Raw genomic sequence first — 12,390 nt, forward strand, 5'->3', positions numbered from 1 at the left:
ATAAGAATGCTTGTTTATGTTTGTTCGTTAAAGGTTTTTAATACTTTTAATGACTTTTCTAATCTTGTTATGTAGATTTCAGCATAATTTTTAACTATAAAACAAAAGGATATATGAGTAGGTGATTAATTAAATTTAACATATGAATGTTCAAAAAACACAAACACAAACTTGGCAGCCGGACCGAATCGTTGACAATGATCATTCTAGGTTAGCCTAATCAAATAAAAGGTTGTTCATGTTCATTTGTGCTCGTTTGTGAACCGTTCACGAACAACTTCATTTACTTAATGAACGAACACGGGAAAAAAAATTCTGTTTGGTAGCTGTTCTTGAACCGTTCGCCTGTATGATAAAAGCTTAACGGACGAACATGAACAAGGCCTGGTTCGGTTTGGCTTGGTTTGGTTCGTTTACAGCCCTATATCCATCTATGTATCTATCCTTGATACTGGTCATGCACAACTGTATTGACAGGGTTTACAAAACAGATAATGCGTACAAACTGGTGCAATGGGATCATCTGCTAAATTTGGGAAACGTGGGGCCCGTACAGCTGTGTTGATGGACAGGTCAGCAAGTTTTCGTGACAACATGGAAAATCCAATATTATCTTCACTTCCAAGTATGTCAAGAAGTACTGTAAATGTAAGTCAAGAGGATGTAACTAGTTTTTTACAATGCTTGCGGTTTGACCTAAAGTCAATGGCTGCTGAATACAAGTGTAATCGCTTTGGAGATTATAAACAACTTGCAAATGCTGCACTTTGTGCACCGGATGAGCCACCGTCTGGTTTGTTTAAAAGCAAGCTGCCTTTTTATTCCCCCGAGGATCTTAAACGCGGTCTTCGCGAGTCAACTATTAAAGCCAGGTAATTTTTAAAAAAAGTTTGTTTCTTTTCTTGTATAAGATTCAGTTCATAACAATCTTTCACTTTTCAGGGAGAGAGTGAAGGTTTTTAGTGATGTATTGCCAGTGATCAAAAAATGCCCTTACGAGTTTGAAAAGACAAAAGTACCTTTGATGATTGTCAACATGTTATAGGTTAAACCTATTGTATTTAGAAAACAATTGAGGTCATTTTTGTCATTATGCATGTTTTTAGCCAGATTCGGTAATGATAAAAAACAGATACATAAATCGGGTGGCCTATAAAGCAGTTTCAATATCATGTTAATCAGGGACAATGTTCGCCAAGACTTGATTTCTTGTACCCCTCATCGACCACTAAACCACAAGCAGTTGCATGCGGTCCAAGATCAGGGCCAAGTGGGGTCCCTAAGTTGACCCACGGTCAACCCGCAACCATTTCCAACGGGTCAAACCCTGGTCTTATTACCTCAACTAACCGTAAGCGTGGGCCATCAACACGGTCTCCATCTCCACCTGTGGCCCAGTGGGCTGACCGTAGGCCCCAGAAAATATCACGGACAGCTAGACGAACAAACGTTACTCCTCTTTTATCCACCAACGGCGAACTCCTGCCTTTAAATAACGGTGACATAAGTGAAAATGGTCGCGGGTTTGCAAAAAGATTTCCCGCCAATTCTCCTAAGCAATTTAAATCAAAAGGTGACCATAATAATGTTACACTATCAGAAAGTGAGGACTCGGGGGCTGCTGAAATCAGATCTTTTGGGAAGTCGGAAGAATTTGTAGATAAAGATAGAATCAATGGTCAAAAGAAGTCAACCTTAGTCAGGCCCGCCAGAAAAAATAAGCTTTTGAACGCGAAGCATCATAGAACCACAAGGGGTTTAGCCTCTGCACGATCCGACAAACAGCTTAGAAATGGTTTCACTTTCATGTCCTTTGTTACTTATAAAAGTTTAAAGTTTCATATAATAAATAAAACATTAATAAAACTCAAATGTTGATGATGTGTTCACAGTAAAATAGGTCGTCCTGCCACACGAAAACTCTCGGGCCGCCAAACGTAAACACGTCAAAAGCATTCTGAGCTTTTGGCTGCTGCTAATGCTGTTATGAATCCTGGTATTGTTCTGTTGTCTTTTTCGTTAATACTTCTCATTAGGATACTGTTTTATTTGGTTCTAATTGGTAGGTTTGTAAACGAACCGAAAGTTCAGTAAATTGTTCAGCTGGATGTTCTTTTACTTAATAAACGATAAAAAAAATTGTGTTCATTTAGTTCAACATGACCACATGTCTCGTTCGTTCACTTATGTATGTGAATGTTCGTTCGTTTACGTTTGCTATTGTACGTTTGTTCGTTTATTTATTCATTTATGTGTTAGGCTCATTAAATTTTGTCTAGTTTTATTAAATTAACGTATCACCGATTGCAATCTTGTCTGCTTTTATTAAATTTTTAGGCCCAACAGATTTATATTCGCGTTTACTTTTAATTGGTGTTCGCTCTGTTACATCCGTTCATATATGTTCAGTTATATTCATTTGTTTATGTTCGTCTACGTTTGTTAACGAACATGAACACGCTCATTTTCTTAAACGTGTTCGTCGTTAAGCAACAATAAAAGACTAAAACTCACCTTCTAAGACGAACGCAGAGGGAGGGCACAAGTTGTAACCGACAATGGCATCATATATTAATCCGAGCGCACTTATTATTAAACTAGGATAGAGCCCGTGTGATACACGGGTGGCTAAAAAAATAAAACAAAATGGAATGTTGTGAATCTATAGCAATTAAGAAAGATAAGGCTAACATCGATTCATCCTAGTTGAGTTGGTAAGCCACAAACATTTTATAAGAAAGGTAGTCAGTTCGATTTTCACCAACAACATATTTTTCATTTTATGCTTCATGAAGGGGAAATTGTAAAAATAGAAACTTGTGCACTTGACAGCCTATGTGGAGGATCTAATTGAACGACATGTGAAAATATTGTGTTGCTTTAATAGTATAGGTAGAGGTAGATGTATGCTACAACTTTTAGGAAAACATTGTCATGCTATTTACTACACGGATGGAACAATCTAAAAACAAACTGGTGACCATCTCCCATTCACTTATTTCGGTCATGATAGCGCCTGTCTCCCGCTCCTCCATTGTATTTTCATTGTTCTACAACTCCAATAGTATATTATTATCTTATCTAGTGAGTAACACATTTAAATTTAATCATTGTAATATTTACTGTCACACCCTGTCATGGGGGTCTGGTCGTTTTATGTACAAATTGGTACCAATGTAAGCAGCGGAATATCATTAATAAAAATGAGCTACAATGTATGTACTATGTATTTAAAACAATGTGTAACTACACAACTATCTCTTCTCTGACACTGCTGCAATCCGTGTTAGGTTTTTCTAATCTCCTTGGCATCTAAAAAGTTGGTGAGTTCGTGAATTTAGCTCACATACACATAAAAGAGTTAATTATAGCAGCGCGCTAGTTTGCGTATATGTAAGTATAAAGCATGGTGCACATCAATCAAGTCCACAATCAATCATGCATTCAATCATAAGCCTCCCCTCGACTTACAACCGAACGGCACCCGTCCCCGATTATTACTCTGCCAAGCAATAATCCAAACGTTAGGTCATATGCCGCAACGGTCCGCAGACCTCAGTGTGGTTTACCCGACATAGGGTCACTGTGCGTGGAGGTCTTCCAAATAGTACTACCCATACGAGCCATAGGCTCACTCCCTGAGTTAATGATTGCGTAATTTAAAGTGGGACAAAAATATGGCAGAAAACAAGTCTTGATAAACATTACACCATAAGTAAAACCAGCATGTATCCAGCCCAAAAAGTTTAAGTAAAAAGGGGCAGCACGAAACTTACCTCAGTCCGTATGCAATATGTGTAAATAGATGATGACCTATGAGCTTGCAACGATGCTAGACACCACCAAGTATGCCTAGTATATATATGTGGTAAGTAATCTGACAACAATGTAACATTTGTCATTGGCGTTGTCGTTCGATTGAGCTCGTTTGGTATGTTGAAGTGTAGTGACTTATATTCGGTTGTCTAGTAATATAAGTTTGGTTCCCCATGTCAATTTGTGATGGATAAACCCTAATGTTAATATAGATTCTAATAGCAATCTCTAGTATTATGTATAAGTCGCCCCAAGTGTTAACTAACATAATAGGCTTTAAACAAACAAAGTTTCCTTTTTAAGAAAGTTCACACATATATAAGTTTATAGCATTGGTATCACATATTAGGTCACATAATTCATGTATAATAAGTAAGCATCATAATATGTAACTTTGTCGAGTTCGACAAAGTAACTATTCTTAACAAGTTTGGATTCCGTTAAGTTTCGGATGTCAAACGACTTCGCATTTATAATAAACATATATCATTTACAATTCTGCTAATTTCAGCAAGTTTCAAATGCATGGTCTCGGTTCCCGTACTTCGTTTAAGTGGCAAAATGCATTAACTTAAGTATAGAAATTCCACCGAATGTTTTCAAATAGTTTATAGTTAAAGTATAAACAAAGGTATATAATAAATAACTTACCAAATGTTATAAAAGCTTATGTTTTTATATTTTATAAAACTCTTTGTTCGGTCCATGACGGTTTAACCGTAAACCGCGTTCAATTGTCTTTTCTTGCAAAAATAAGGCAATGCAAGTAAGTAAAATATTCTATATTATTAAAATAAAGAACTTTATTTATACTTTTCATAAGAAAACACTATTCTATGTATTTTCATTTACTAGCGTCTATTGTATGAGCTAGAATGAAAATATCGCGTAGATGCGCATCGTTCGGTTTTCTAAGTAAAATGTTTATACCTTATGATGAAATACATTATTTTAAGTTATAATGATTTGTTAAACTTTCAGTTCAAAAAGCATGGTTTATAATAAAGTTTGGTTCTAAGACCGGTTAAGCGTTCGGTTAAAGCTAACCGTTAAATAGTTATGTCTTATTTAAATTACTTTAAATAAAACATGTTCTAAAAATAATTTTATGCAAGTAGTTATTTATATATCATTACCGTTATTTGAAATATCTTCATGACAAATTAGATAAGTAAGTATTGTACGCCGGTTTAACCAAATATAATGTTTTATGTTACTTTCATAAATATTGTTTTTATAAAATGGGTTTATGACTTTATACTTCATTCTTTAAATAAAGTGTTTAAGTTAAATAAAGTATTTAGATTGTACAAAACTATATTACAACTACGTCATTATCGTTATTTAAGATAGTAACAAGTAATATTACAAGTAGAGCTAGTAATGATGGTACTAACACGTATGAGCAATAATAAGCTATGACCACATTTGTCACATAAAAATGCGTATAAGATGATTAATAATCTATTCGAGTGATGTTTACGAAAATGGTTATCTAAATAAACTTAATGATTCATTAAAATTTATAATGCAACCTCAATAACTATAATAAGTTATGACGCCTCGAGTCGTGTATGTGCATGGTTATCGGTTATTGTTTCGTTTCCGCCATGCTCCACTAACAAGTAATAGTATAGATAGTCACTAGTTATCATGTATTGGAAAAGTTAAAATATAAAAGGGGTACAAAACAGAATTTTGAGAAGGATTTGTGATAAAAAAAAAACCTTTTAAAAGAAAATTAAAAATAATAATAATAAAAAAATCATAATTCAAAATATAAATAAAAACGAAAAAAACGAAAATCCCCCCCCCCCCCCCCGGCGTCATTCCCGTTAGAATCTTTGTTGAGAAAAATAATAAACCCCCAAATCAAATTGATTTTCGATCAAGCTTTCTTTCTTCCATTCTTACACAAACGACCAATTTCAAAAGGTGATTCGAAGACTCCTGCCAAAAGATCATAGCCATTACACTCCTGGAAATGCCAAAGCTTCTTAATATAGAATCCTGTCAAATATACCAAAATAAAATGGTGAAAACATGTCAAATACATGAAAATGAAATGGTCAAAATTGGTCAAATACCAAAATGGAATAATTAAACTGTGTAAAAAAAACATGCTCAAAACAAACCTAATTCTTACTAAAGCTTCCTAACCACAAATTCATTAACAAAATGGCGTGGCGTGTATTGCAGCTTAACCCCTACCAAAACCCGAGGCATCATCATCGAACAGTTTGCCGAAGGTATCGATTGTAATGGCAACGAAGCAGCAGCAGCAAGAACACGAAGCGGGTTTGAATAATTTAACAAGCAGTGACGGTAGAGATGAAGTTATTAATGCTGCTTAAAGCTCGCTTCATAATTGCCTCTCCGAGACCAATATTCATCTTAATATTCCTGCTCTCAAATCTAAAACCAGAGGCAAGGTAAATAAGCACTTGTTTGATGATGATTATTATTATTAGAAATAATAATAATATTATTATTATTATTGGACACACGACTGTCCTGTGCAGATAGCGCGCATCCCGATGAACTTGATGAGGAGTTTGATAACTTTCCAACTAACCGTTATCCGGATGAGATGAGAATGCGGTATGACCGGTTAAGGAGTATGGCGGGGCGGATTCAGACGGTGGTTGGGGATTTGGCGACTCAAGGGAAATGGCTCCAGGCTTTGCTGAGCTGGCCGGATCCTAGGGTTACATATACGGGCCCAATGATTCATTATTGTAAGCTTCTGGTCATGAAAATTGTCCAAGACTCCTAGTATTTTTTTCAGTATGCATCTGGTTTTGTTTATACCAAATGTCAAATGACAACAAGGCCAGACAATAGTGCCTTTGATGAGGTGCCAATGTGTTATAAGGTTAAAGTGCTTGTCTTTACAAAACAGTTAAGGGCATTTTCGTCACATGGCATGTCTTTGACCAAAATTTTACAAATGAAACCATATGCATAGGTTAAAGGAGATTTAATATATATGAGTGGCGTGCAGGCCTGTTAACAAACCGAACGGACATGAATGGAGCATTTCGCGTTCGCATGTTTAACTTTAACCGAACAAATGGTCGAACAAGAACAACTAAATGAATGGGGCATGTTCGTCAACAATATAAACGAATGGCTCATGAACGTAAACGAATGAACATAATGCGTAAACCTAGTTAAAAGTATTGTGGTAGCAATGCGTTGGGCCTATGAATTATGAAAACCAAATTAAGTTGCAGCGGGCCAAAAATATTTAAATGAAATGAATATATCAATGAATGTAAACGAATGAACTCCAACAAACGTAAACTAATGAACATAAATGAAAGCAAATGAACAAATTAACAATGAAAGCAACGTAAACGAAAATTCATTAAAGAACATTCATGAACTAAATGAATGAATGAGACATGTGTTCATCGTCGTTCGCTTAACTAAATGATCAAATTGTTTTGTTCATGTTCATCCGTTTATTAAATTAACATACATAAACGGACTTTGCTGAAGTACATGAATTGTTCATTGAACGTTCGGTTTGTTTGCAGACTTAGTGGCGTGGCCTTCACATACATATTTAAACGACTAAACTACCCTCGTCTTCTTCATCTATGAGTTTGAATTTATATTTGTTTTTACACTATATATCAATCAGTCAATCAATCATACCCAGTGGAATCCCACCAATAGGCACACCATACCTCTATCTCAGAGAATAGAGAGGTGGCTTCCAGATTGACCATCGTCTCTAAAAATCATATATATGAGGGAATATAAAAGGAAATCAATTTCAGGAGTAATATAATAATAGTAAATATAATAACACATAATAATAACAATACATAAATAGATAAAGATAATAAAAATAAAATACAAAAAAGAAAATAAATCTCATATTCATAAATTCAAGGACTTGATACTCAAAAGGTGCAATTTTTTCTCAATTTGCAGGATAGAGAAAAGTTTAAACTGGAAAGTCCACAGTCATACCATTACTTAAATCAGTCAAAATCGTTTGAGCTTGAAGGCGTAAGATGAATATCTTGCTACCAGAAGAGCAATGGACATTGTTGGAATCAGTGAAGAAGAACAGGTTCATATATATCTTATTATTATTATTATTCTTGTTTTTATTTATTTCTAACATTTCACAGATTTTTCAGGATGCAATATTTAGGGTTGTAGCTGCAATTCTTCATCTTGAAAATATTGAGTTTGCAAAAGGAGAGGAGATCGACTCTTCGGTTCTTAATCCGGATGGGGTGAGAATGCGGTATGACCAGTTAAGGCGTATTGCGGGGCGGATTCAGACGGTTGTTGGGGATTTGGCGACTCAAGGGGAACGGTTTCAGGCTTTGCTGAGCTGGCCGGATCCTAGGGCTACTGCATTGTTTCTGATATTTTGTTTGGCTGTTGCAGTTGTGCTTTATGTGACACCATTTCAAGTTTTGGCGCTTATTTATGTTATGTGTTGAGACACCCCAAGTTGAGGCATAAGTTACCTGGTGTCCCGCTTAATTTCTTCAGGAGGCTGCCGACTAAGACTGATTCTATGCTGTGATCAAGCAATGGGATGTAAGTGGTTCGATTTGGATTAGATGTTTATGTGTTCGGTTATGTGACGGGTTTTGGTAATTGCAGTCCCATACCCTTTACTACCTAGGGGTGCGCGCACTAAATAATAAACCAATCCAAAACTTAACTGAAACAAAGACCCGTGGTTTGGGTTTATGTTTTTGTAATATAGATTTTCATTTTCGTAAAAATTTCATAAATAAAGCAACCCAAATATTTTAGTCTAGATTTATAATAATAAATTACTTATTAATTAACAAAAAGATTTAGCCCCAAATTAATTATTTTTGGGGCATTTTTTCAGCACAAAAATTTCAAATGGCAAAACCGAAAAGACGAAGCAGAACCAAACCCAATCCAAAAACCGAAAAAACTGAAACTAAACAATTTTTAAAGTTCAAAAACCTAAATTTTTGTTTGAATATGATTCATAATAAAGTTGTTTAATTATCCTTTATGTTTCATTGTTTATGATTCCGGTTGTTTAAGTTAGGGTGAATTACACCCCGTATTAATTAGTATTGTTGTTATCAGGTCCTTTCGGTCAAGGTATTGCCAATGTTGTTGGTCTGGGAAGCATTTGGCTGCTCGTTACAACAAACCTGATGCCGAGGTTGGTAAACCACTACACGTAAGATTTTAAATTTCTTTTTGGGTGTTTTACATGTCCAACTATATCCCACAAAGGTTTGCGGGTTCTGCTTCAGATGCTACATTCTTGGGGATGGCTGTCAAATGGAAGGGATTGCAAACCAAGCGTGTTAACTTGTTGGCCACTAGGGACTTGGAAAGCTGATTGCACTACATGATGACACCCACATCTGGCATTGACCAATGGTTTGAAGCTCTTGGGTGGGAACTTAATCTGGATGACGAATGGAAATACTGGTTATGATGAAATCCGTAAAGAAGCTAAAGTTGAGGCTTATAAGCCTACTTTGATCAAGATAACTAACCATATGATTTTGTTGAATTCAAAAGAAATCTGGCATCTTTTGGTGTTTTTGCCTGAGGTTTTCTTCTAACTTGTAGGTGACAACCGGCGACAACAATCGATTTTGGGTCGCCTTGTCACCGACGACAACAATCGATTTTGGGTCACCAAACAAGGCGAATTCATGGTGTCCATGGTGCAGCTTTGGGTGATGCAATCAGACAAAACCTTGGATGGCCTTATGAGCCATTCCCTGTACCAGATGATGTGAAGATGTATGCAAAAATCTTAAAAGGTTCAAACTTTTAAACCTGTCTGAATTATGCAAAAAATCTTAAAGCTTCAAACTTTTTTACCTGTCTGTATTAGGGTTTCTTGAAGCTAGCTCTGGAGATCCGATACCCGTAAAAGAATAGAGCCTTGTTGGAGTTACGGCCATAATATAGTATCTAGTTCCAGTGTTGAAGCTAGCTGTTTCCATCTATACATAAGTTAATAAAAAATCATATTTATAAGATCATGAATAAAAAATAAACTTCAGAAAGAAAAGACACCTGCTGCCCTTTAAAAGCTTCTAGCATATCAGATAGTTGAAATATAAATTTTACATATTTCTCCCTCTTGTCTTTCTCATCAACAGCAATTTCATGCAGTTGACCATTATCAGTACCAAGAATAACCTCACGTGTGGAAGCTGTTATAAAAAACCAGTATTTATTGTAACATACAAGAAAGTGATAATTTATCATGTGATGGTAGAAGATTAAAATATTATTAAATTCTAAGTAACCTTCAGTTATCTGTTGTCTATTCCAGGCAACAGTGTTGATCACAAGGCCTTTAAGTTTGGTCAACACTCTAGGCTTTGGCCACTTTGCGTGCATGTAGTACGTATCCGTTTCCAATTACATTGGCAAGATGATGACTGCCTCCAGGATCAACAAACACTCTGTGAATAGAAGATTGATCACCACGAGCTGCAGAGAGATCAATATCTAAAGTCACATGATCAATGACAAATATACATGATTAGTGCTTAAACAAGAATACAAAGCAAAGCATATGAGATCGATTACCATAAGAATAACCAACACCAAAATCATGTCTGATTAGCCACCCAGTACTGGTTCCAAGAACAATGACATCGTTTCCAGACGCCATACAGGTAAAAACTCCATGGCCTTTTGCTGCATATCTTTCAAGAAGATCAACAGTAAACATCTGCCTTTTGTAATCCATCTTCCCCAGAGACCAATTTTGGAACCCTAAATCAACAAACAAGGAGTGAATATAACCCAACCCAACCCAACCCATGTATAGATTTATACTTTCATTGAAGACTTTTATCAAGCAACAGGATTGATAAAAATCAAAATCAGGCCGTTGCTAGATACACGCCTGTTTCCTATATTACAAATAAATAATAATTATTATTATTATTACTACTACTACTACTACTACTACTACTACTACTACTATTACTATTACAATTATGATTATGATTATTATTTTTATTATTATTATGGACACACGACTGTCCTGTGCAGATAACGCTCATCCCGGTGAACTTGATGAGGAGTTTGATAACTTTCCAACTAACCGTAATCCGGATGTGGTGAGAATGCAGTATGACCGGTTAAGGAGTATTGCGGGGCGGATTCAGACGGTGGTTGGGGATTTGGCGACTCAAGGGAAATGGTTTCAGGCTTTGCTGAGCTGGCGGGATCCAAGGGCTACTGCATTGTTTCTGATATTTTGTTTGGCTGTTGCGGTTGTGCTTTATGTGACACCATTTCAAGTTTTGGCGCTTATTTATGTGTTGAGACACCCCAAGTTCAGGCATAAGTTACCAGGTGTCCCGCTTAATTTCTTCAGGAGGCTGCCGGCTAAGACTGATTCTATGCTGTGATCAAGCAATGGGATGTAAGTGGTTCGATTTGGATTATATGTTTATGTGTTCGGTTATGTGACGGGTTTTGGTAATTGCAGTCCAATACCCTTTAATACCTAGGGGTGCACACTAAATAATAAACCGATCCAAGACTTAACTGAAACAAAGACCCGTGGTTTAGGTTTATGTTTTTGTAATCACTAACTGAATTTATAGATTTTCTTTTTCGTAAAAATTTCATAAATATAGCAACCCAAATATTTTAGTCTAGATTTATTATAATCAATTACTTATTAATTAACAAAAAGATTTAGCCCCAAATTAATTATTTGGGGCATTTTTTTTCAGCCCAAAAGTTTCAAATGGCAAAACCGAAAAGACGAAACAGAACCAAACCCAATCCAAAAACCGAAAAAACTGAAACTAAATGTTTGAGCTCAAAATCTTGCACAAGGCTTAGCTCAAAACCTTCATTGCCATAATATATCAAAAGTGGCACAAGTAGAAATCGAACTTTGGTCTCCATTGGAGAGACCCAAACCTCTTACCACTAGGTCACAAGTGGGGGATTAACTCATTTACACATAACTTTTTAGTAGAGGTGGCAAATGGGTTGGGTTGGGTTGGGTCGAATGGGTCATGGGTCAAAATGAGTTTGGGTTAGAATGGGACAACTAAAAAAAAGGTTGTTTTGGTTTGGGTCAGAATAGGTTAGGATTGGAACGGTTTTTTTTTTTTGGAACAAGAATAGCGGTGGAAACATTTTTGTATTTTTATACTTTTTGTTTTTTATTTATATTTTGAGTTGTGATTTTTTTATTTTTTTTATTTTTCTGAGGAGTTTTCTATTAAGATTAAAACCCCTTAAAAAAATATTAAGAAATAATAATAAAAAAATCATAACTCAAAATATAAATCAAAAACAAAAAAAGTAAAAAAACCAAAATGTTTCCTCCGTCGTCCTCGTTCCATAAAAAAATAATAATAAAAAAACAACTGAGAAATCGACATAAATGAAACAAAAAGCCATAACCGAACCAAATCAATCGAAATCAAAAAAATCGATCAAAACGAAACTAAAAATACTGAAACCGAACAAAAACGAAACTAAAAAAGTGGACAAAAACGAAACAAAAAACCAAAAATGAGTCCGGAATTGACCAAAAAGAAACCAAAACCA

General features: G+C 35.5%; 1 protein-coding gene and 1 pseudogene across 1 annotated transcript; one reads left to right on the forward strand and one right to left on the reverse strand.

Annotated features, from left to right (window-relative positions):
* Positions 1-10,633, reverse strand: part of LOC143578075 (vacuolar sorting protein 18-like) — a 62,503-nt pseudogene extending 51,870 nt beyond the window's left edge.
* A 208-nt stretch (positions 10,634-10,841) lies between these two features.
* LOC143578084 (FT-interacting protein 3-like) lies at positions 10,842-11,228 on the forward strand. The gene has a single exon (XM_077061754.1). The coding sequence runs from the start codon at positions 10,842-10,844 to the stop codon at positions 11,226-11,228; it is 387 nt and encodes a 128-aa protein (XP_076917869.1).
* The last annotated feature ends 1,162 nt before the right edge of the window (positions 11,229-12,390 follow it).

Source organism: Bidens hawaiensis, unplaced genomic scaffold, assembly GCF_021521415.1.
Source record: "Bidens hawaiensis isolate Kalapana, Puna unplaced genomic scaffold, B.hawaiensis_p1.1 tig00001461_1, whole genome shotgun sequence".
In the NCBI taxonomy this organism is placed as follows: domain Eukaryota; kingdom Viridiplantae; phylum Streptophyta; class Magnoliopsida; order Asterales; family Asteraceae; genus Bidens; species Bidens hawaiensis.

Excerpts from the sequence above, each read along its gene's own strand:
- LOC143578084 (XM_077061754.1), top strand. The coding sequence starts at position 10,842 with ATGGACACACGACTGTCCTGTGCAGATAACGCTCATCCCGGTGAACTT.